We start from the raw sequence: 24,011 nt of genomic DNA on the forward strand, positions 1-24,011 counted from the left end.
GATCTGACCCAATTATCGAACAGTGTTCCGGTTTGAATTGCACCGACATCTCTTTTCTAAGCTTGGTCATCTCTTTGTCCTTTCAATTTAAGTTCTTAAATTCATCAATCAAACCTTTCATTTATATGATAGGCTTGTATTTAAAATGAACATTTACCACAAATTAAAGGTATCTTATATTATTATAAAACATGCTTTAGTTAAGGAGTTATTGATACTTAAGTGCAAAATGATGATATAAAACCTTGATAAAAAAATGCACTTTTAAGTACTAATCAAATATTAATAAAAAAACTTTGTAAAAGGAAAAAATAACAACAAAAAGAACATAAATAAAATTTGATAGGAAAAAACATGAGAAGGAAAAAATTTGAAAATAAAAATTAAAAATAATCCCAAACAAAATAAATTGTAATTAAAATAATAAGGACCAAATTTAAAAGATTGAAAAATTATAAGGGGTGAAATTAAAAATATTTATAATTTGATAGATTAAAAAAATAATAAATGGTGAAATAGAAAGAAATTAATGAAGGCTAACCTAATAGAATCAAACCATACACTTAACAAAAAAAAAAAAGATAGAAAAAAAGAAAACTTCATTTTATAAAAGGGGAAAAAATCAAGTAAACTCAAGAAATCTCTTAAATCTGGTTTAATATCTAAAGGTCACAGCTTGTGAAGTCTTTTACTCGGATTCAATTAAGAAGTCTAGTTCTCAACCAATTTAATTTTGAAGGATGAGATCGGTAAAAAATATTAAGAAAAAACCTATAAAAGCAACAAAAATAATGAGAATAAAACTTGATAAAAAAAAACCAAAGAAGGATGTAATTTAAAAAAAGATGATTTGAAATAAAATAAAAAGAGGTCCAAATTTTAAAGATAAAAAAATAAAAAAAATTGATAGATTAAAAAAATCATAGGGGTGAAATTGAAAAGTATTTAAAATTTAATAGAATATTTATATATTTAAAAATGTTAAGGGGGTGAAATTGAAAAATATTTATGATTTGATAGATTAATTATAAATTAAAAAAATATTATGGGGTAAAATTGAAAAGCATCTATAACTTTATGGCTTATTCTAAAATAATATATATATATATAGGGACCAATTGTCAAGGGAGAAAAAAATTGAAGGGGTTGTTTAGAATTTTTACAGGGGTTGATAAAAAAACTCAAGGAGGAGAGAAAAAAGAAATTAAAAAATCATCATCATAACAAATTGCTAGAAATCTTGGAAAATGCGTTATGCTACAATATAAAGGGTATCACGTTTTAAAAACTAATGTTTAATGGTTGGATAACCCTTTATATGCCGATAAATTATTTTTAAAATTATATTTAATAATTTAATTTATAGTGATATTCCTAAGTATTTTTAAAAATCACAATAAAAATGTAAAATAATTAAAAAAAATCTCTTCAATAAAAGTTTAATTGGTTATGTCTTTAAAAATATTAAAATAATAACACTATTTTAAAAAAATTAGAAATACAAAAATATCCTTAGGTATACTATTTAATTACATGGTTAAGTAAATTTTTTTTATTGTATATTAAAAACAAAATTACCAAAACACAATTCATAAAAATAATTATATCATGATAAATTATTTATCTAGTTCAAGGTTTTAATGTTCAAGGAGTAATATAATAATTATATTATTTTGGGTATATTAACTTTTTTTGTCTATATTTTTTATGTTTTTTTATTTTTATTTTTATTTTTATTTTATTTTTATTTAAAAAAAATTAAATTCACTCAAAACTATTTCATTAATATATTTATTTTTATATTTTCGTTTTTATCTCTACAATTTTAGCTTTTTTTTTTAATTTTCAATTTTAAAACATTAATCAATAAAAACCTAAAACGGCTTATGATTAATGAGTATTTGAAAGTGTAATAATTTTTTGAAGTGCATTTTAAATATATGTTTTACTATAAAAATATCAAATTAATTTTTTTAATAATTTTAATATAATGATATTAAAAATAAAAAATTTAAAAAATTATTTTAATATATTTTTTTAAAACACCTTTCTTCACCTTACCAATTCGGTTTAAAAACAATTGTCCGAATTCCAAAAGGTAATGGAAAAGGATGCCTGTAGCACAAAATGACAAGTCAAACATTTGAAAAAAAAAGAAAAGTTGAAGAAATAGTACCAGTTTCTAAGTAAAATCTCATCAACTTGCAAATTGAATATTATTCCATGCCTCACAAATTTCCAACTACTGCCCACCATGATACCCATCCATAGGGAGGGAGGAGTTTGAGAGTTCAATCCCATCTAGAGAGAGGGACCAGGAAAGAGACATCAGTTTTTGGACCTTGTGAAGAGAGAGAGAGACACAGCTAGGAGCGTTTTTTTTTTTTTTTTTTGAGAGAGAGCGGGGGAGTGAGCGAGTTGAGATTGTTTCTGTTTGCCACTAAATTAATCTTTTTTATGGGACCTTGAAATCCTTGTGCCTCAAAAACTCCTAGTGGGTCATTCTTTCTTGTTTCTCGAGTCCTACTCTCCCACTTGTTGCTCTTTGGCTTTGCTGTCTCTCTGCTGTATCTCGTACCTTTTCTTGTTTCCAAACTTAACCCTCCTTAAGACCCTTTCTTCTCTCTTTTCTATGTACCATCTTCCCTATATCCAAAGAAAGATCCATTCCATACTGTCTTGGTATTGGTTTATTTTTGTTGGAGGCTACAAAGATCAATTCTGTTTAGTGGGATAGTCTTTGTTAGTGTAATGCATGCAAGTAGGCAAGGGTGTTGCTGTTCCCTCGAAGGGAATCTATTTTCATTCAATTGAAGCATCTGGGCATTCTTGATTTTTGAAAAGATGAACTGGGTATTGCTTGAAATGGTTATTCTGCTTATTGGATTGATGGGTTGATTTAGGGTCAGTTAATGTTGCGGGCTTTGAGGCAATATCCTTGTTTTGGATTGGTTTGAACTTAATTTGTGTTTCTATTGGTTGTATTTTAGACTTTTTGTGATTGAGATTTCATGCTTGGTCCAAGACAATGGAGAGGTTTATGGCCAGATTTTTATTTCTTTTGCACTGAACAACTTAGTCAAAGAATATGAAGAACTTTCTCAAGAAGCTTCATATCATGCCTAATCAATCAGAGGATGCAGAGGGGTCAAATTCATCAAGAGGCCATAAGTCCACTAATGGATCATCCCCTGATAATAAGTCTTTGCATTCTAGGTCACAAGAGAATAAACCCTTTTCTGGCCTTTCAAATTGGTTAAGTTCAGTTGCTAATAGAAAAAGTCCTAGTCCACCATCATCTTCAAATGTGACTAGAGGAGAGAAGGTGGAGCAACCGGAGTCAATTAGTAGTAGTGGTTTTGATGTTGTTTCAGAAGCTGCAAGGCGTGATTCAGGGTCTACCACCTCCAGGGATCCTGATATTGAAGAGGAGTATCAGATACAGCTGGCTTTGGAGTTGAGTGCAAGTGAGGATCCCGAGGCAGTTCAGATTGAGGCTGTTAAGCAAATAAGCTTGGGCTCTTGTGCACCCGAGAATACTCCCGCTGAAGTCATTGCTTATCGGTATTGGGTAAGTTTGTCTGTCTCTTCATTTCCCCTGTCTAATCTATTCAAAGTATCCTTTTTCATAGTCTAGATACAGTAGAAAGTTATGAGGAAATTTTTTTGCTTAACAGCTACTTGTTAAGTCAACTCCTCTATGATACAATACAATGGTTTGAGGAAAATGTATATGAATGGAACTTGTTCATTAGATTGTTCTCCTGACAATTTTTAGATTGCCAATAAATTTATAAAATTGCTTCCATGAATTAGATTGTCTCCGACATAATGATAATGGAACTGCGGAAACAAGAGAAGGAGAGAAAAATGGCTGATGAGGGTGCCATTATTAGAAATCCTATGTCACTCTTCATGCTTTCTAGCACCTGTAAATAAAGAAACACCTGAAACTATCAATCTATAGTATCATTATGGCACCGTAAATAATATTGTTGAAGGTTCACAATAATGCTCCTCTGTGTTATTAACTCTAACCAGTTCGAAATCAGAAATAGTGGACAAATCATGACCTTCACAATTTAGAAAATCTGAAACATCATGTACATATGAAAGAAGAAAAGGAAAGGAGAAAATTAGTAGGGGCCTTTTAACTTTCATCAAGTTAGTGGAGATTACAAAAATGCTGGTTGGAAGAGAAAAAGGGGAGGAAATGGAAAGCTACATCGTTCTCAATTTTAGTATTATAAGTGAAGTTGTGGTAGTAAAGACAGGAGTGTTCTTGACAACTTTTTAGTTTCCTCTTTCCACATCTATGACTGGATGTTTATTAGTGTGTGAAGTTGGTTCCTTCAACTCCTGTGTTTTAATGAGATCAATGACTTGAAATCATGCTTATTTGATCTTATTGGAATGCTCATTGTCAAGGAGATCGTTGATGGTTTTGTTCTAGAAATTAAAAAGCAGTCTTGAATATTGTAGTGATGGAGGGAATATATATATAAATGTATGAATTAGTGCATGCTAATGGCCTATTGTCACCGGAAAATCAACCAGGAAGATGTCAGTGCTTTCCATTTGTTACTTTTTATACATGTGGAAAACATAGCAGAGGTCAATGTTTCTCTTTTGTTATGACTCCTGTTATCTTCTTTTTAAACCTGGTCTGCAGTCTCTGGCTTTGGATTATATCTCATTTTTCTATGCATTGAAGATATTTGTAGACTAATAGGAAGTTAATATGATATACATTAGATTTATTCCTTCAGTTGACAATCTTTTCTCGAACTCAATTTATCACATGTTTATTCCTTTCTAACCAATCTCATATCGTAGATTTATGCATGCTTCACAGAATTACAATGCTCTTAGCTATGATGACAAGGTCTTGGATGGTTTTTATGACCTATATGGAATCATGACCGAGTCCACAACAGACAGAATGCCTCCTCTCGTTGATTTGCAAGGAACACCGGTCTCAGATGGTGTCACCTGGGAAGCAGTGCTGGTCAATAGGGCTGCTGATGCTAATTTGTTGAAACTTGAACAGAAGGCACTGGAGATGACTGTCAAGTCAAGGTCAGAATGTCAAATTTTCATTGGCAGTGCTTTGGTGGGAAGGCTTGCTCTTTTAGTTTCTGATTACATGGGTGGATCAGTTGGGGATCCCAGCAATTTGTCAAGAGCATGGCGCAGTCTTAGCTATAGTTTGAAAGCAACCCTTGGTAGCATGGTTTTGCCACTTGGTTCTCTTACAATCGGCTTGCCTCGTCATCGTGCATTAATGTTCAAGGTAATTTAGTTTTCATTTTTTTTTATCTTAGTGCTTGATACACTTGGTCTAGGGTGCTACTACAACTTTTAGGTAAATGGTTTACTTGTGCTGACATATTTCAAAATTGTTTTGGACAATTTGACAAAGTTTATGCTTGCATGTTACCTGCTCACATTGAGCACACTTTCTTACTATGCAACATTCTTCAAGCATCCAACAATGGGTCTCTGCTGTGGGAGAAATTTTTTCAATAGTCATGATGGATTTGTTGAAATCAATCTTGCACATGCTTTATAGATCTATAGATAAGACAGGTTCAAAACCATCCTCCTCAAATGAACTGAACAGGTCCTTGATTTTTTGAAATCCAAATATCAGCAATGCTCCTCATTTACTCAGTTTGGCCTCTGCATATCCTGTCTATCCAATAATAAAATTTGATAAACAATCTCTGTCAGGTTCTTTAGGAAGTGGCCTACCAAGCACCTTTATTTCTTAAACTTAGTCTCTAACCTTTGCAAACACTGGTATTATTATTGGTGTATTTACTAATACATAAATATTCATACTAAAAGGAAATACTCATCCTGAGATAAGGTGGTTTCACCTTTTCTTAGAGCAGCTGATGACCACAGTTTCGGATTTGTGATCTCCAGTGATTGTCCTTGGCACCAGCGAGCCAGTTAATTATATTCTCATCTTTAATGAAGCAACAGAAATTCAAATTTGTTTATAGAAATCTTGGTTTGAACCTTCTGAAACTTAGCGTATGGAAATTGGTGTCTTGCATTGCAGAAGCAAAGCTGTATCCTGTGAAAGGCATTGACACTACTGAAACCCTCTGAGGTTTTGTATGGTTTGTCTTGCTGAAGCTGTAAGCACATCTTTTTCCTTAGGAAGCATATACAGGGTGTAATACAGCGCTTTCATATTCTATGCCAGAGAGCAGAGAAAATTTATGCTGATCAAGATTCTTTTCCTTAGGAAGCATATATACAGAGTGTAATACAGTGGTCATATTCTATGCCAGAGCAGAAAAAATTTACACTGATCAAGATTCCCTTTCATGTTTTGTTATATGCTGAAAAGCATGCTTATGAATATTTATTTCATATATCCTCCACATGTTAGTGTTTGAAAATTCATATACATATTACTGATATAGTCTTCTGACCAGTTACTGTTCTTCATATTTATGAGCTTTAAGTTTGCCATATTTCATCAAAATTCTTTTCATGAGATTGATGGTACTGTTTGGGAAGTCTTGGTTTCTTACTAATTGCCTCTCTTCTCTACCTTTTGGTTTCAATGATATGTAGGTTTGACCAGTTGCTGTTCTTCATATTTATGAGCTTTAAGTTTGCCATATTTCATCGAAATTCTTTTGCCTCTCTTCTCTACCTTTTGGTTTCAATGATTATGTAGGTTTTGGCTGATAGTGTTGGCATACCATGCCGGTTGGTAAAAGGGCATCTGTACACTGGTTCTGATGATGTAGCTATGAACTTTGTAAAGCTCGATGATGGAAGGTAATTACAATTACAGTAGTTTATTTATTCCTTCCAGTGGTGAAGTTTCTTAATGAAATTCTGCTGGATTGTTTAGGGTTTAGCTCACTCTTTTCTGTGGAGTAGAACAGAACATGATTTGGTATGCAAATGTGAGGTGCTATCTCTGATGCATCTAGTCAATGGATTCTTAAATGCAGATGAAGGTTTTAGGTTTTAGCTCTGCAAACTAGCTTATATGAGATTCTTGTACAAGAAAACTTCCGCTGGTGGCACACATGATTTTGCATTAGTTTTCTTATGAGGTTTTTGCATTTCTGTAGCTGTTACCATTGATTGTAAATTATATTGATTGCAAAATGGTAAATTGCCTCTAAAATTTGTAATATTTCATTGGAAACGATTGAAATGCTTAATAAAAGTGTTTATTAAGGTGATAGATGTTGTGAATTTCAGGGAATACATTGTTGATCTAACAGCAGATCCTGGCACCCTTATTCCTTCTGATGCAGCTGGATCACATATAGAATATGATGATTCATTCTTTTCTTCCAGTCCTTTTTCTAGAGACATTGACTCTTATCGTATAGCTTCTTCTAGTAGTGGACACACAAGTTCATTTGAAGAACATTCAGAACTTGGGACATTGGAAAAGCAATCCAGATTGAGAAATATTGCTGCTGTAGGGAACCAATCTGATGGAAGAAGTGAATCTCATGAGGGGGCAAGTTTAACTAGGCCAAGTAAAAGTGGAGAAGAATCTATGATGTCTTCAGATGATTTTGAAAAAACTTCCAATGCTGAGAAGGTGCCAGTGCGGGAGCTTCCTGGCAGACCTATTTACCCTTATGCACATGCTCGCTCTCCTTCTTGGACTGAAGGTGTTAGTTCTCCTGCTGCCCGTAGAATGAAAGTAAAAGATGTTTCACAATATATGATTGATGCTGCAAAAGAGAATCCACAGTTAGCCCAGAAACTTCACGATGTGTTGCTTGAAAGTGGTGTTATTGCCCCCCCAAACCTGTTTACTGAAATCTATGCTGAGCAGTTGGATTTGTCTACTGCTGAGACCAAGTCCCCAACAGTAGATAAGGTTGATCACAAACAGAGGACTGAAATCCGAAGTGTGAAGGATCAAGATGATCTTGTTCCTGCTCGATTTTTGCCTCCTCTGCCCCCTCATAGGCTGCCATATAAAGCCAGTTCACCTGGTAATCCACCTGATCAATCTAAACCTGTGGAGGGTTCAGGGGTCAACCATCCTTTTGATACAAGGGAGATTACTGGACTACCCATACCATTGCAGTCTGAAGTTACTCCTGTGAAATATGTAAAAAAAGTTCCTGTAGCTGCTGCAGCTGCTGCCGCTGCAGCTGTTGTTGCATCTTCTATGGTTGTTGCTGCAGCAAAGTCAGGTACTGACTCAAACCTTGAACTACCAGTTGCAGCTGCTGCCACTGCCACAGCTGCAGCAGTGGTGGCAACCACAGCAGCTGTCAACAAGCAACATGAGCAGGGTCCACGGAGTGATGGAGATGCAGATAGTGCTGGTTATGAGCCACGAGGTAGTGGGGACAAGGGTAGTGGAGGACGCAGCAGTGAAGGCCATGGCAGTGGTGGCCGAGAATGTGATGCTTTAGGTGCCAATTCAGAAGGTGAGAGAATATCTGACAGATCAGTTGGAAATGATAGCTCAAAGTCTGATGCTGCAATGGATGATGTTGCAGAGTGTGAGATACAATGGGATGAAATTTCCTTGGGTGAACGTATTGGACTTGGTACTGCCACTTGCTCTTGCTGTTATTTTTATGACTTCATATCTACTGTCAATCTCGATAACTGTACTCCCAGTTAGGTTTCCTCTGATTGCTTTGGATGCTTTGTGTTGCAGGATCATATGGAGAGGTATATCGTGGAGACTGGCATGGAACAGTGAGTATTTTCCTGTTGACCTCTAAAGCTAAGCCTGTTTGCTATCTCTATGTTGCATGCATGTGCCAGAAAGACAATAAATGGCTTCTTTATCATTCATTTTTTTTGGAATGGTATACAAAATGAATAATGCCAGAATGAGTTAGTTGAATTTGAAGATTCTTACAAGATTCTGATCAATTTTGGGGAAGGGAAAGGTTGCAGTGAAGTTTGACAGTTGGGATTTTGTGATTGTGCCTATCAGTTTCTGATAGATAAATCTAGTTCTACTAAACAGAATATCTGCTGACGATAATAAATACTCTATCCCAATGCGTACTTATGAAAATATATTGACTTTGTTTTGACTCTTGTATTTCATAGGAAGTTGCTGTGAAGAGGTTCCTAGACCAAGATATTACGGGTGAATCTCTTGCAGAATTCAGAAGTGAGGTATAAGCCCATTCCATTCTTGCTGTTGTGTTAGTAATTCATTCATTTCATATCATTGAAAGCAAAGCATAGTTGAATATTTTTATAATGCTTGCAGTTGAAGATGTCTTAACCTTGTGGTAATATTTATATTACTAGTAAATATCTAGGTGAGCACGCACTTTAAGTCTCATTATTGCATGATATAATGCAGCATCCCAGGTATCTCATACTATATATGATTTAGGTCAGCAGTCCTTTCAATTGATCATATTGTTATTTTCATATTCTCTAGCTGATCTGAAGAAACAAAGACAGGCTGACAAAATAACTATGCTAGTATTAAGCACATCTTCCAGAAATTTAATGGTAATTGGGACACTTTGTTAAGTTGATGCTATAGGTATAATAAGCACATATTAACCGAAAATTTGCACTTTATTGGATAATCTCCTAGATGCTGAATTGACTTTGCAAATCATGATATGTAACCAAAATTTTCATAGAGTACTCTATTAAAATTTGAAGATTTTTCTTTTGGCTCTCCAATACTTGGCAACAAATGGTTTGTACCAATTGTTAACCTTCTAGTCTGAGATCTTTGGTACACCTTTACCTGCATACAGCTAAACCTGTGAAAAATGTCAATGAAGGATTTCAGTGCTCTGTTTGGTGTGCTATCATATTCTGGAAACTGTACTCATTGCATAAAATATATCTCGGTTTAAGTAGATGACATGATTACTGGGCATTGGTCTTTCATATATGTAAATTTGACGCTAATGTTAGCTGCTTCAAATTTCATTTGTGCAATTATACAAATGTCTTTGCAAATTAAGAACATGTTTGACATTTTAAATTTTAGGGTGAAATACTTTTGGTTTGCATCATTGAAGTGTACCTTTCTGCATAGAATTCTCAGTGAACTGTTTTTAAATTTTAAGGTGTAGCTGTGTCATATTTTGCAAATGACCATTCTGTCTATACATGTTAGCAAAATGTTTTCTTATAGGATTTCCTTAAAACTTGCATTGCCAGAGTTGAATTTAGCAAATCTGTTTGTGGTTTGAATTGCTAGGTTCGAATCATGAAGAGAGTCAGGCATCCCAATGTGGTTCTCTTCATGGGAGCAGTAACTCGTGCCCCAAATCTTTCAATTGTTACAGAGTTTCTTCCTAGGTATGTTGGTGCTTTATAACTTCCATGTTGATAATTTTATCTCAAATAATATCATCTGCAAGTAAATATTGGAATATTTACTGAATGGACCATTACTTGGTCCAATGATAACATTCTTTGACTTGAAATCATAAGGTACGGGTTTGAGTATTGAGAGCAAACATTTTCATGTAAGCATGATAAATGTTAGGACTGTCCAAACTCTCCCACCCAAGAGCCCATGTATGCTGTATAATACTTTTGAAAAGACATGTGATTTATTCAGGCGTGTGATGCAGGAAACAAATAGCACTTCTAAGGACTTCTTGACCTGTTCTGATAAGTTTGGGTTTAAAATGCAATTTGTATGATGCTCAAGTACTTATGTAGTTCATTGTTCCTTTAGAAAACGTTCAAGTTCTGATGACAAATGAGATTGTAGCAAGTTGAAAAGCAGATGCTTACACTGAATGCTTTTAAAACCACTGAAATGGCTTCATCAGAAGAATTTGTATAGGGTCGGATAGTTTAAAGCCCATATGTTGTATCTTGTCAGCAGGCTTGTTTATTTGTCACTGGAACATTCATGCTTCTGGTGTTTTTTTTTTCCTAGTCAAACTCACTGTATTCTTTTTCCTGTAAGCTGTATTCTAGTTTATTGACAAGATTTCAACAAGAGTTGCAGTTTCCTTGCCTTTGAGTTGAGAGTTGTAGGTTTTCTATACCAAATATTCATGTTAGTTGGGGTGTATTGAAGCATGCTAATATTTTGCAGAGGTAGCTTGTATAGATTACTTCACCGGCCTAACAATCAATTGGATGAGCGGAGGCGTTTGAGGATGGCCCTTGATGCTGTATGATTTTTTTAATTTTGACCTATATTCAAATATCAAATAGTATAAATTTTATTTATTGTGCTGAGTTCATTGGAGGTTCTCATAATTGAAAATTTTCAGGCTCGGGGAATGAATTATTTGCACAACTGCACCCCAATGATAGTACACCGAGATTTGAAGTCCCCCAATCTTCTGGTTGATAAAAATTGGGTAGTTAAGGTGTCTATATTTTCACCAACATCTTTGAAAGAACATTTGAAATATATTCCATGTGTTTATTATTTCCCAAGTTTTACCCAGCATGACTTTGAAAGTCCTTTTCCTTTTCATTTACTTATTTAGGTATGTGATTTTGGGTTATCGAGGATGAAGCACAGCACATTTCTCTCTTCAAGATCAACTGCAGGAACGGTAAGCTGTGCCTGATAAGCTGTACCTTTTTATGTTTTAGCTATGTATTATGTATTTATGTATGTGTATATATAAGCAAGTAATAGCATTTTGCCCATGCATCATATGGATTTATATTTTAAAAGTAACATTATAATGATTATATGAGATTGTTCACTATCAGTGATTTTTATTATATTGAAGGATTTGTACCTGCATATTAAAATGTGTTAGGAATAATTATCTTCAAATCTAACAACCACTAATATTTTTTATTAGTTGAATAAGATCTGGACTAGTAGTTTTTGGGTTTAGTGCAATTTGAATTGATGAAAGAGGAAGAGATGAATAAAGAGAAACAAATTCAAAGCATTGGTGAGAAAGGGATATCGAGAAGAACCTTCAGATAATTTGAGATTGAAATGGAGTTGGATACTCTTCATTAGCTATTCTGAGCTTAATTTATGAAAGAAAAACATATTAATAGACCAAATTCTGAAATAAGTCATGAGTGAAATTCATGAGTCATAATGTTAGGCATATTCTAAATGAACCATGTAGCACTTGGTACCTTTGAGTAGAACATTGTGTGTTACGTATTGACACCAAAAAGCACTTCTGCTTTGCCATTTACATGTATTAAAATTTTTTATTGCAATCTGGTTCCTCATTTCCTTGAATAATACCCTGTTGGTTTTCTGCTATTAAAACTGTCACTCATAAAAATTTAATTTCCTCTTACATGACTTTTCAGGCTGAGTGGATGGCCCCAGAAGTGCTAAGAAATGAACCTTCAGACGAAAAGTATGCAAATATTTCTAAAATTTGTTTTAGTGTTTATGAACTTTTCATTATATGCTTATATTAAAGTAAGAATCAAAATGCAGGTGTGATGTTTATAGCTTCGGGGTTATATTATGGGAGCTTTCTACATTGCAACAACCATGGGGTGGAATGAACCCTATGCAAGTTGTTGGTGCAGTTGGATTTCAACATCGCCGTCTCGACATTCCAAATGATATGGATCCTGCAATTGCAGATATTATTAGGAACTGCTGGAAGACGTGAGTGTTTATTTATTTGGGTCCTTTTATCCTCACTGCTCTGCATACACCTGATTTCTTCTTTTTTCAGTTTAATACCACTGTCTGCAAACATGCTTTGGTTTATATTTTTTGGTTGAGTTAAACTAGAGTATAAAGAGTTTCTACTTATGGAAGCCATACTTATCCCAATGAAAACTGGTAGTTCCACTGAACATACTGTAACGAACTTCAAGGCCCCTTTTCTTTCATTTTCATATTTGAACTTCAAAACAAAATCTTGAGAAAATATCTTGTATTGGGTCTGGATGCTTTTGTGTCAAAAGCAGCAGCTTCTGCTAAAGACATGGCATATAGTTTTACTTGGATATGTTCTTTATTTATTTATTTACTTAATCGATGTAAAATTGACATTTCTTAAAACCACAGAGATCCAAAATTAAGGCCAACATTTGCAGAAATCATGGCTGCGCTGAAGCCATTGCAGAAGCCTATAACTGGTCCACAAGTGCCCAGACCAAATGCATCATTGAGAAGTGGGCGTGAGAAGGTTCAGCTGTCGCAAGAAGCTGAAGACCAGGCAGGCTAGCAGAGCAAGTTAGAGACCAAACTGAACATTAACTCATTGGATTGCCAAAAATGGAGGCAAGTCGCAGACTTTGTGGGACAAGAATGAGAGAGACTGGTCGAAGACCAGACATATACTTTGATTTGAGATGACTCTGATTCTTTTTCTTTGTTTTTAACTTTCTTGTTTTATATTCTTGTTCAGCCATTCTCAAGGTTGTATATTTGTTTGTAAAAATTAATTTGAAAATTGTTGTAATCAATGTTTTGTTCTTCAATTGTTTCTTTTCATTTCCCAGCCGATACATTGCATCCCAGAAATTTCACGAACTGGAGAAGCAAGTCAGTAGCTGGAAACCATTTTTTGGGCCATGGAAGCCGAGGCAAGATAAAAAATGACGTGAGCTTTGTGCTGCCATAAAGACAAGACAGCAAGCGCAATGATCCCAGGGGAAAAAAACTTGTCGCCAACATTTTGGCAGTCAATCATTTAGGTGACTCGTTGGGCAACGTACAATTGTTCTGAGTTGCGTATTTTGGACCCTAAATCCCTTGCAGTGAGAAAGATCTTAGTGGCCAGCAGTTCAACTTTCACAAGTCAATTTCTTCAGTAAAAAGCCTTGAACTTGTGTAAGAATGGCCAAGTTTTGTATGATGGAGATTAAACACATTAGGTCTAAGCTCTCAATGCTTATTTGGGACTAACTTGGCTTTTCCACAGGTCCAAAAAGGCAGATATGTGCGGAGGCAAAGGGTGCAAAGCTTTTCTCTGGTGCTGTGAAACAGGGACGAATGGGGGTGGCCTTGTCGCCTCCCCCAAGTTTACAAAAAATTCAAAATTCCCCTTATTCTTTGAAACTTCTCAAATAAATCACATTCTGAAAATGTGATAGCCACCCCAACCTAAATGAAAATGTTACATCTTGGCCCTCCCAAACACCTCATTCTGTAATGTCCCTGCTGCCAAAGCCATACCGTTCAAGTCCGTAGCTTCTGCTGCACTTATCTATCAAGCTTCCTGATGCATATTTTATGCAAGGAAGTAAGTAGAGTGATTGTAAAATTCAAGAGGTTTCCAGTCAGAGGAGGCGTTGGAGAAATTGGCAGTCTCGTTGTGAAAAAAAAGATGGCGCATGGGATGGGTTTGGTCATGCTAGTGAAACAAGGATGGAGGTTTAGTCCTCTCAAATTTCTTCACCTTGATACATGGTAGTTCTGTGAATCTCCGAAACATTGTTCCTCTGATAATGGAGTTAAACTCCCTCAAGTTATAGGTTCTCGAAATGAATCTCTGATGACGAGAAGAATGATTTAGTGTTTGAAGATAATGGAAATAATGATGAGGAGAGCAAAGAAGGGGAAGACAGTAACTTAGCTATTCATTGTCTCATGTTTGTGCATTGTTTTCTCCCTTCATCTGGGCAAAGCATGGAGGAATAGAATTCGGTTTTGCTCCTTGATGAATTAAGGGTCCGAAACAAGGAAAAGTAGATGGATATTCATTGTATCCACCACTTTGCACAATCCTTGATGATTCCCAAGAGTCCATTTCTTTTGGCATTTTGTACGGATAACCCGCAAAATTTTTTATTCAAAAGACGTGTGATTGGAGATTTTGAAGATATTACATATTTCATTTGTGCTATGCCGTCGGTTGTATCAGATTTTTCCTGACAAAAATATATTCAGATTTTGTTAAGATTTTGTTTTCACGAGAAAAAATAAAAATAAGGTGGGGGTTAACTTGATATAACTCAATTGATTTTGTTAGTTAAAAAACAATTTATATAATCTATAAAAATATAATTTGATTAAAAATAATTTTAAGATGATATTGTTTTTTAATAAGATGATAACAACATATTAAATTGGTTTCGATCCATTTGGATTAATATGTTAAATTCTCGACTTAGGTTATGAAACTATAATAACTTCATATAAATCAAATCAAAATAAATTATAAAGCTTAATTCTCAATCAATTTAATATTAAACGATGAAATTGAAAAAACAAAAAATCAATTAAAAATGGATCTAAAAAAAAACCTAAATTAAACATATCAAAATCGTGACCCGATTTATAAGACTAAGGTAACCTCATGGAAAACAAATTGAAACAAATTATGAATTTTAATCCCCAATTAGTCCAATATTAAGGGACAAAAAAAATTAATTTAAAAAAAACATAAAAAACAACTCAAGTCAATCTATCAAATCCATAACTCAGGTCATCAAACTAATACAACTTTATAGAATGAAAATAAAAAAAATGATATGATGTAACTTGTGTTAATCTAACGAATCCGGACTTTAGTCATAAGATTGATATAATCTCAAAGAGAGCAAATAAAAAAATATTATGAAACTCAATTCTTAAATTATCTCTGTTGATTCCAATTTTTAACGATGAAATTTGTAAATGTTTTAACTAAAAATATAACATAAAAAATAAGTCAAGTCAACTTGAGTTAACTAATTAAGTATTATTCTTGGGTTATGAGATCGAAATAACCTAAAAAAAAAAACATGAATAAATCATGAAGTCTAATTACCAATCAAATAATATTAAATGATAAAATTTAAAAAAATCAATTAAAAAAAATTTAATCAATTAAATTAATCTACCAAATTCATGATTTAAGTTATGAGATGAAAACAATCCAATAGAAAGCAAACTGGGGTTGGGATATTGTATTTCCCTCTTCACCGTAAGCTGTCTTGTCCCCCCTCAACTATATATAGATGTACATCCCATAGACGCTAACGCTCACCTAAGGGCCTTCATACCCACGCAATTAAGCTCTTTTGTAGCGGTAAGGACCACAACTAAATTCTGTCTACTGGATAATCTTCCTCAAATTGAAATGAAAATGAAAAAAAAAGAGTTGAGTCTTAAATGTCAGGCTGTTTAAGTCTCAACACCATAATATTCCAATAATAGCAAGAATTTTGTCTTTTATTTTTATAGTGAGTTGTTTTTATAATAATAAGTAAAGTATAATAGAATTGGAGGAGCTTGCCAAGATCGCTTGGTAAGCAAGCAAGCAGGTGCCAACTTCCGGTTCTTTCTCTCTTTTTTTTTTTTGAAGGATCAATGACTTGAATTATGAAACTGGATAGCCTCTTAGAAAAAAATAAAAAAAATAATTCGATTAATTAGGATTAAAATGGTAAAACTTGTGATTTTGATCACGAAATCAATATATCCCAATAGAAAGCAAATCAAAATAAATTATTAAACTTAATTCCTAATAGATTCAATATTAAATGATTAAATTAAAAAAAATAATTAAAAATAACACAAAAAATGACCTGAGTTAAATCGGGTTAATCTGTTAAATATTATTCTTAGGTCATGATGCTGAAATAACATAATAGAAAATAAATAAAATAAATTATGAAATTTAATTCATAATCAATACAATACTAGAAAATAAAATTTTAAAATATAATTAAAAAAGCTCTAGCCAACTAAGTTAATTCATCAAATATACAATTCAATATTATATAATAACTCAATAAAAAATAATATAATATTAAAAAATAATTTTTTTTTAAAAGAGAGAAACAAATCACTATCTAAATAAATAATGTTTTTGAGAAGAAACACTGTAAAATCCCCCTTTTTTTAGTTTATAGTTCATAATCAATTTGAAAAATGAGAGTAGGGAAGAAAAGAGTTGGGATTTCCTTTTAATTTTCATTAGTTATGGGCTCATGGCACGAGGGGGGTCTCATCAGAACCTTTGGGAAACTATTAGGGATTATAGGAAATTTAAATTCTATCACGTAAATCTTAGAAACAATGATAAAACTTATTGATTAACATGACAGTGGTGTCTGTCTTAATTTCAGTGAAAATGACTCAAGGATAACCTTATCATGGAAAAAGTATATATAAAGCAGTTGGAAATAAAAGGAAATTTAAAAAGTGGTTAGCTTGAAATGTTCCCATCGCCAAAGCCCAAAGAGAGGAAAATGGAATGAATTGAAAACTTTGAATGCTAAAAAAAAGTCAAACAAAACGGTGTTCAAATCCCAACCCCATAATGCCTCTCTCTTATCATCCACACATTTTTATGGCAAGAGAAAATAAAAGAAGAGACACCCCCATAAGCATAAAAGAAGCTGACAGATGAACACAACAAACTGAAAAAACCAGTCTTCATAGATCGAACAAAACTATAGTGAAGTACAACGTAATCCCCTCAAAATGGGAACCGTTTTAGACTCCCAGTTTCTAGCACTCACTGCCATCGTCACTGTATGTTTCTCCCTCCCTCCCTCCCTATCTATCTTCCATTGTTCAATGGTGGCCTTAATTTTTTTTTTTTAACATTGCTGTTATTTTGTTTTATAGGTGGGATACCAACTGCTGTTTTTTGTTATCACTGCCCTTCTGAAGTTTGATAAAGTCACTGACTTTGCCGGTATTGTTACTTTTCTAGACTTCAATTTCCCAACTTTCCTTGAGAATTTGCTGGAAGGAATTGATGAATAAATTGATACCATCAACTTTGTTGATTTAATTTGTTGGCAACTTTTGTAATATTTGTGGAAATTGATTCTGGTTCCTTATATCAGGAAGCACAAATTTTATTATACTAGCTGTGTTGACTCTGGTTTTGAAAGGGACATGGCATTTCAGACAGGTAAATGTCTCTCCTCCTGAGCTTATAGTATTATTTTAAGACTGTTGTATCACTCTTTGACGGATGAAATTGTTATTATGCCTTAAGACTCGGCTGGAGTCTTTGATAATCTAAACTCAGTTGATGATGTGATTAGCAAAGCATTATATAACCCTTTATCCGCATCTTGTTCAATGGGATTTTATTATTTATATCCTTCTTCCTTCAACTTCACTATAAATCCTGTTGTCCTTTGACTACACACATGTACAGACATGTATGCTGAGAATTGCTTTAACAAGACTCCTAGTGATGCGAGTTTAGTAAGGTGTAAAGAGTCACCTATTTTATTTAGCACTTCTTGTATGATATAATACTGGAATTTGATAGGCTGATTGATTTGAAGTGATTAGCTACATGGATTCCACATTCCTGTTTGTAAACCTCTAGCTTTCTTTCCTTCTGTAATTTCATCTGGGCAAATATTGTTTGCATTACTACTGTAAATTCAATTGCTTGCTACTTAATATTTACTCTGATCCTGCCCTGTGTTTTCTAGCATGTAACCTTCCACATTCATGATCTTGCTGCTCTGTATTTCAGGTAGTCTTGAGTTTCCTTGTAGTATCTTGGGGTCTTCGCCTGGGAGTGTTCCTATTACTGAGGTACTAATGACATGATATTCTACGGAAGTGCTTTTAAATTATATAAGCAATTCTACGACATACTATTATTTCAGTTCAGAAGTTTTGAGTTGCATGAGATGAGATGAGGTTTGCTTGATACTAAAATCCCTAATCAAGTTGCCACACAGACATTCCGTGGTTGCCTTTACTAGCTTCATGAGATACTGGATAATAGTATATTGAAATTGATTGACTGTATTTGTATACTGTTGTGAACAGGATTCTGCAGTGGGGGGAGGATAGACGTTTTGATGAAATGCGTAGTAACTTGGGGAAATTAGCTGTTTTCTGGATATTTCAGGTTTTTGAGGATTCTTCATCTTCTTTTTAAATTAATGATATTCATGTCTCAATTCTTGTCGGGTATGGTTTGATGTTTGAGAGGTGAATTATTCATGTTTATCCTCTTATTATTCTCTGCAGGCTGTCTGGGTGTGGACTGTGAGTTTACCTGTAACAGTGGTTAATGGAATTGACAGGGATCCTTCCGTTCAGGCTGCAGACATAATTGGCTGGATTATGTGGTCTGTTGGTGTTTCAGTTGAAGCTACAGCTGATCAACAAAAACTGACATTCAAGAATGCTCCAGAAAACAGAGGGAAATGGTGTGATGTTGGATTATGGAATATATCTCGTCACCCAAACTATTTTGGCGAGGTTTGTCCTGCATTTTTCTCACCAATGTTGGGTAATTTAGAAAGTAGAGCAGCGTGATGCTTTTTTAATGCTTGTTGAAATCAAGCGGTGCTGCTCCTGTGACAACTTTAGAAAAATATACTCTTTGTTCTAATGGTTACAGGTTGTTAGTGCAAACTTCACTGTTTCAGTGCATGCCCTTCATATTCAACTTCACTACCTTGGCAAGTACCTGAATGTGATTAAATATTCAACTTAAACCTCATAGGTTTCAGTCAATACCTCTATTGGCTTTATTAAATGTGCTGGTTGTTTGATATGGATAAACAAGAAACATATCACAAATACGAGCCTTCACTAGTGCTCATGGCATGCAAAAATTTGTACCTCGTGAATTATTAACTTTAATTTTGTGAGAAGTAAGTAACCTGAAGTTGTTTCAGCTGAGTTTTTCCTGGAACGGATGTCTCATAAGTTCCACATACTCCAAAGATTTGCTTGATCTGCTTCAATCTTATTTTGCCATGACAGGCTAAACCTTATTGAATGTCATTCTCAGATTCTCCTCTGGTGGGGTATTTTTGTGGCTTCTGCACCTGTACTGGAAGGTGCTGAGTGGCTGGTGATCCTTGGGCCAATCTTTCTCACATTGTTGCTTCTTTTTGTCAGTGGCATACCATTGCTTGAGGTTTGCTCTTCCTGCCTCAAATGTTATTGCTGAAACTTCATTTTGACATTTCAAAATGCTTACTATCCACAACTATGTGAGCAGAAATCTGCTGACAAGAAATTTGGCAACGTGGCTGCATACAGGGCGTATAAAAGGACAACCAGGTTATGTTTGTTCTCTCTTAGTGCCAGTTTTTGTTTTCAACTAATCTGGAGGATAAACTAGCTGACTGAACTCCTGTTTCAGCCCTCTAATTCCACTGCCCCAAGCAGTGTACAGGAGCTTACCTTCATGGTTCAAATCTGTTTTCCTCTTTGAATTTCCTCTCTACAGTCGTAATTTTCCAGAAGAGGGGTCAACATGGTGAGACACCAATAAAATTTTTCTTTTGTTTTTATTTCTGTTCTGGCATGTAATCAACAAATCACCTTTCTATTCATGGGTTGTTCATGAATTGTAATGTGCATTTTCCAAGAAGTAATTCCAACGTGTTATGATAGGAATGCATGTAGAATTGAACGTGTGAAACTGCAGGGAGATAAAATTTGCTCCTTTGTACTTCCATTTCAACCATTGTCTCTGTTGCCTATTATTGTTGTCTTTGTCTGACAGCTACTTCATTTCATTCTGTTGGTTGAAGACTTGTCTTCCATTTTTCTTTTGCCTCCTTTCTTTTACTTACCTTGGAACCATTTCCGTTTCATGTCGATTTTTTTTTTAAGCAAATATAGTTGATGTTTAGAAGCAAATGAAGAACTGAACTAAGATTTCTGCATGTGGATTTGATCTGGTAAAACAATGACTAGACTTGCACTGCATATATATTGGAGATCGACCGGGAATATTTATTTTGTTGATCTGATTGTGATCTATCTCACTCCGTCGTAAGCTATATACTCATCTGCTTCTGCTTAAAAAATCCACTGCTTGCTAACAAAATAAGTTTATTCAACTCTTGTAAAATACTTGTGCTTTTGCCTGAAAGAGGAAAAATCACGTTGTTAGATGTGTAGTGCCTTGTTGAGTGAAAGTAGACATTGTTTGGTTGATAATATTGTAATGTTTTAAGTTTTTGATGCCATTCCACCTTAAAACTTATTTTGCTAGTAGACATTATTCCGTTCAAATTTGCATTGTTTCTAAAGCAATCTCCGTATATGCAAGGAATAGAACAAGACAAGGTGGAGGCAGCGATGGATCGAAGATTGGCTAGAAGTTCAACGGGGAATTTGCCCTGTTTTGGTAACTTTAATGTACTAGGAATGGTTATAGCTGTTAAGCTACATATACGCCATGCTCTTTCTATTACTAGCTGTCGGTTGATTTTCTTTCTGCTGCCTGAAACATGTCTCCACCTCTACTGCTCTTTTTTATTGTATGTTGTTGTGTTTTAAAGTGTTTTTTTTTAATATAATAAAATAATATTTTTTCAAACAAATTAATCTTTTATATTAATAAGTTAAGATTTAAAAAAACTAAAAAAATATTTTAAAAATGATGAAACAGTCATTTAACCGCAGTTGTTCAATTGAAATTATACCCAAAAGAAAAGGATAGGAAGCAGTGCATGACAATTTGAGGTAGTGACCGAAGGATTTCATAACTTGATAATGAGAGTGTCGCCCTTGAAGAGATCTTTAAATATCTGAAAAATGCAAAATAAAATAAGATCAAAACATTTGTATATATATATAAAATATATGGATTAGTAACAATTTTAAACCTATGAAGTTTGCGATGCAAGTCAATGCCCACAAGGATTCAATCAAATCATAGTATAATTATATAATTAGTATTATATTTCATGGCACATCACGACCTATACTATAATTCATGTCTCGTTTTAATTTTAAATTAGTAAACTATACATTGGTTTATAAATTGGGAGCCCTTCCACAACCATTTCCAAAAGAAAAGCTCTCTCTCATGTAGATTCCCTTTATTTATTATAAAATATTAATTCTTTACAAGTCCTAGTTTTCAGCTGCAGTGAGATTTCTTCTATAAGCACTTTCATTTGCTGCATGCAATCAGGAACTCTGCAAATCAACCTTCGTAAGAGTTACTTCTGAGGATTTTCTATTACACTTACTATCCTTTTCAAGAGTACTTCGGAGGGTTTTCATGTTTCTTTCCTAGAGAGAGAGAAATAAAAAAAAAGAAAAAAAAAGAAGGAATTTGCGTTGATATATTTATTGCTTTTCTTGTTTATACATGAATCATTACAACCCTAGCAAGGTAGTGCTTTATCACTGGGTGATACAAGACCTCTCAAAAAAGCTGAGGAAAATATAATATATATTTATATATATACACACACACACCGCAAACAATTACACCCCTGCAGTATTGTTGAGATTTTCCAGCGAAAAAACAGCACCAGATCTGCCCTCATTTGATGATTGGGAGGGTGCCATAAGAATGTAAATGACCCAAACGTGAAGGCATAAAAGATAGACCAGACACCACAATTTTGCTGCTGGATTTCTCCTTAGAAACACAACACCAGCAAGGAAAATAGCGTCTAGCTGCTGAACCAATGATCCTAAGTGTTTCCTTCCAGCACGGATTTTGTCCTCAAACATAGGCCTCAACTTTGAGTCAGAAATTGCCCACTTTCCTGATTCCGAATTACTTGAATTCATCACCGACTTATTTTCCTCTAGCAACCTTGAAACAGCCTGAAAGTATAGGAAATCACAAAAATCCATTAGATTTTTTTTTTTCTGTTGCCGGTGGTACTGCCAATCACTCCAAGTTGTAAAAACATACCTCAATTCTGAAAGCTATGGTTGCCTTCTCCGAGGACAGCGCTTCAACCTGGATGAAGAATCAATGTCAAAATTTTGTCTTCACACAGAACCGAAAATGCATAGTTCAAATTGACACTTGACAGCTCAAAAGGATGAGGCTATCTTTCACTTCTTGACTCAAAACAACTCAATAAATCATGGCAGAAAGAAGTGAAGTTATTAACTCAAGACTTTTGAATAGAATTACCAATACATTGCTACAGGGTCAATGCTACTTGTGGAAGTTTCAACCAAGAACTTGTTGAAGATGAATGAATTGGCTACCGGTAGTCCTTTCAAACAGTATATCATTTACAAAAAATTCTGCCTAATCTATATAAACAACAGAATAGTTGTTCTATTTGTCAGAAGTCAGAACATGATGCCGCCATATACTTCCTACAGTATCCCCACACAATCAACTCTTTTTTCTTGAATTCAACTCGTAGTTTCAGAGAATGACTGTCTAATTAGATCATAAGATGAAATAAGAATGTCTGGAAGAGCTCTAGTCTTATTTTATTAGGCAGCTCACATTGATCGTATAGAAATTGACGAGTTCATGACTAAGAAAGAATGCCCTGAATAACAAAAGTCCCTTGGTTTTACATATGAAATTATAAAGCTCGGTGGCTGTATGAGAAAGAATCAAAGTCTAAAATTCTTATTTCAAAACATCAATATTAGAAATCCTTGGATAAAATGACTCAATTGGGAGACCAAAAGAAGAGAAAATCTGCACATCCCATTTACTACAATTGACTAAAAACTGCAGATCCCAGTTACTACAATTGACTTGAAAGTAGTTTGAAAGACAAACCTGGGCTTGTTTCTGAATCAAATGGTCAGTTAACTGACCAAGCCTTCTCTTGAGCTCAATTTCTACTTCTGTCGGATCCTCCATCTCCTTTCTTGTCATCTCAATATCTGCTTCTAGCTTCTTTGCCTGAAATAGACACGTAAAACTTATGCAGGTAAGTAACCTGGCATGGGAAGGTATCAGCTGGACAGGCCAGCATACCACAGAAAATCATCCAAAAAATTGCATGAGATATAATATATCAAAAAAGTCCACAGCCATATAAGTAAATTGTGAGCATCATTTCTGTAGCTTAGCTATCAGGAACTGATTGTATGGATAAAGATCAAAATTGTCTTGCAGCATCGAAAAATGAGGTTAGGATACAAAATTGAGACCTTAATAATTAACAATGAGGTTTTACTGCTAGACATTTGTTACCAAATATGAGAGTGAATGCAAGAGCATCAAGCTCAGGATCTTCCATGTTTAATTAAGCTTTGCACTGATGAATCTCTAATAATTTTTAAATTTCTTAATTGCATACACACAAGTTCTGGGCAAATTATTTTCAAACGAAATGCAAATCAGGAATACAGACTGAAAGTTAGCACTTCAATATGATAAGCTTCAGGAATTTAAAAAACATGGAGTGCTTTTCAAAAAAAAAAAAAAAAA

General features: G+C 34.2%; 3 protein-coding genes across 6 annotated transcripts in view; 2 read left to right on the forward strand and 1 right to left on the reverse strand.

The window, feature by feature from the left end:
• Positions 1–2,384: 2,384 nt before the first annotated feature.
• LOC105113746 (serine/threonine-protein kinase EDR1) lies at positions 2,385–13,398 on the forward strand. Of its 3 annotated transcripts, none has more exons than XM_011010041.1 (13): positions 2,386–3,571; positions 4,856–5,293; positions 6,701–6,804; positions 7,240–8,561; positions 8,675–8,715; positions 9,079–9,147; positions 10,205–10,305; positions 11,060–11,138; positions 11,241–11,339; positions 11,463–11,531; positions 12,265–12,314; positions 12,398–12,574; positions 12,983–13,398. In XM_011010041.1, exons 1-13 carry the CDS (start codon positions 3,089–3,091, stop codon positions 13,140–13,142), a joined length of 3,192 nt encoding a protein of 1,063 aa, XP_011008343.1. In that variant the 5' UTR covers positions 2,386–3,088; the 3' UTR covers positions 13,143–13,398. The 3 variants fall into 3 exon arrangements, with proteins under 3 accessions (XP_011008345.1, XP_011008343.1, XP_011008344.1); XM_011010042.1 differs by having other exon boundaries at positions 3,483–3,571; positions 4,837–5,293; XM_011010043.1 differs by lacking the exons at positions 11,060–11,138; positions 11,241–11,339; positions 11,463–11,531; ... (1 more) ...; positions 12,398–12,574; positions 12,983–13,398 and adding an exon at positions 10,584–10,984 and having other exon boundaries at positions 2,385–3,571.
• Positions 13,399–17,191: 3,793 nt separating this feature from the next.
• On the forward strand, positions 17,192–21,086 carry LOC105113747 (uncharacterized). 2 transcript variants are annotated; one of them, XM_011010045.1, is made up of 10 exons: positions 17,192–17,383; positions 17,480–17,549; positions 17,704–17,771; positions 18,354–18,415; positions 18,656–18,737; positions 18,860–19,093; positions 19,632–19,760; positions 19,845–19,906; positions 19,989–20,105; positions 20,907–21,086. In XM_011010045.1, the coding sequence occupies exons 1-10, from the start codon at positions 17,333–17,335 to the stop codon at positions 20,953–20,955; spliced, it is 924 nt and encodes a 307-aa protein (XP_011008347.1). In that variant the 5' UTR covers positions 17,192–17,332; the 3' UTR covers positions 20,956–21,086. The 2 variants fall into 2 exon arrangements, with proteins under 2 accessions (XP_011008347.1, XP_011008348.1); XM_011010046.1 differs by having other exon boundaries at positions 17,193–17,383; positions 20,913–21,086.
• Positions 21,087–21,907: 821 nt separating this feature from the next.
• Positions 21,908–24,011, reverse strand: part of GC2 (golgin Putative 2) — a 7,379-nt gene continuing 5,275 nt past the window's right edge. Inside the window, exons 8-10 of the mRNA XM_011010047.1 lie at positions 23,355–23,480; positions 22,515–22,562; positions 21,908–22,423 (exon numbers count right to left, since the gene is read on the reverse strand). Of these exons, the coding sequence (XP_011008349.1) occupies positions 22,076–22,423; positions 22,515–22,562; positions 23,355–23,480 (522 nt within the window). The 3' untranslated portion in view covers positions 21,908–22,075. The remainder of the gene's footprint in view (positions 22,424–22,514; positions 22,563–23,354; positions 23,481–24,011) is intronic.

This window comes from Populus euphratica, unplaced genomic scaffold (genome assembly GCF_000495115.2).
Source record: "Populus euphratica unplaced genomic scaffold, PopEup_1.0 scaffold452.1, whole genome shotgun sequence".
Lineage (NCBI taxonomy): Eukaryota > Viridiplantae > Streptophyta > Magnoliopsida > Malpighiales > Salicaceae > Populus > Populus euphratica.

What these genes read in the sequence shown, in the direction of transcription:
- LOC105113747 (XM_011010045.1), top strand. Translation starts at nt 17,333, where the DNA reads ATGGGAACCGTTTTAGACTCCCAGTTTCTAGCACTCACTGCCATCGTC. An exon ending in TAAAGTCACTGACTTTGCCG is followed by an intron (nt 17,550 to 17,703) that starts GTATTGTTACTT and finishes TCCTTATATCAG; the next exon opens with GAAGCACAAATTTTATTATA. An exon ending in GTGGCATACCATTGCTTGAG is followed by an intron (nt 19,761 to 19,844) that starts GTTTGCTCTTCC and finishes CTATGTGAGCAG; the next exon opens with AAATCTGCTGACAAGAAATT.
- LOC105113746 (XM_011010041.1), top strand. Translation starts at nt 3,089, where the DNA reads ATGAAGAACTTTCTCAAGAAGCTTCATATCATGCCTAATCAATCAGAG. An exon ending in GTGGAGACTGGCATGGAACA is followed by an intron (nt 8,716 to 9,078) that starts GTGAGTATTTTC and finishes TGTATTTCATAG; the next exon opens with GAAGTTGCTGTGAAGAGGTT. An exon ending in CAAGATCAACTGCAGGAACG is followed by an intron (nt 11,532 to 12,264) that starts GTAAGCTGTGCC and finishes ATGACTTTTCAG; the next exon opens with GCTGAGTGGATGGCCCCAGA.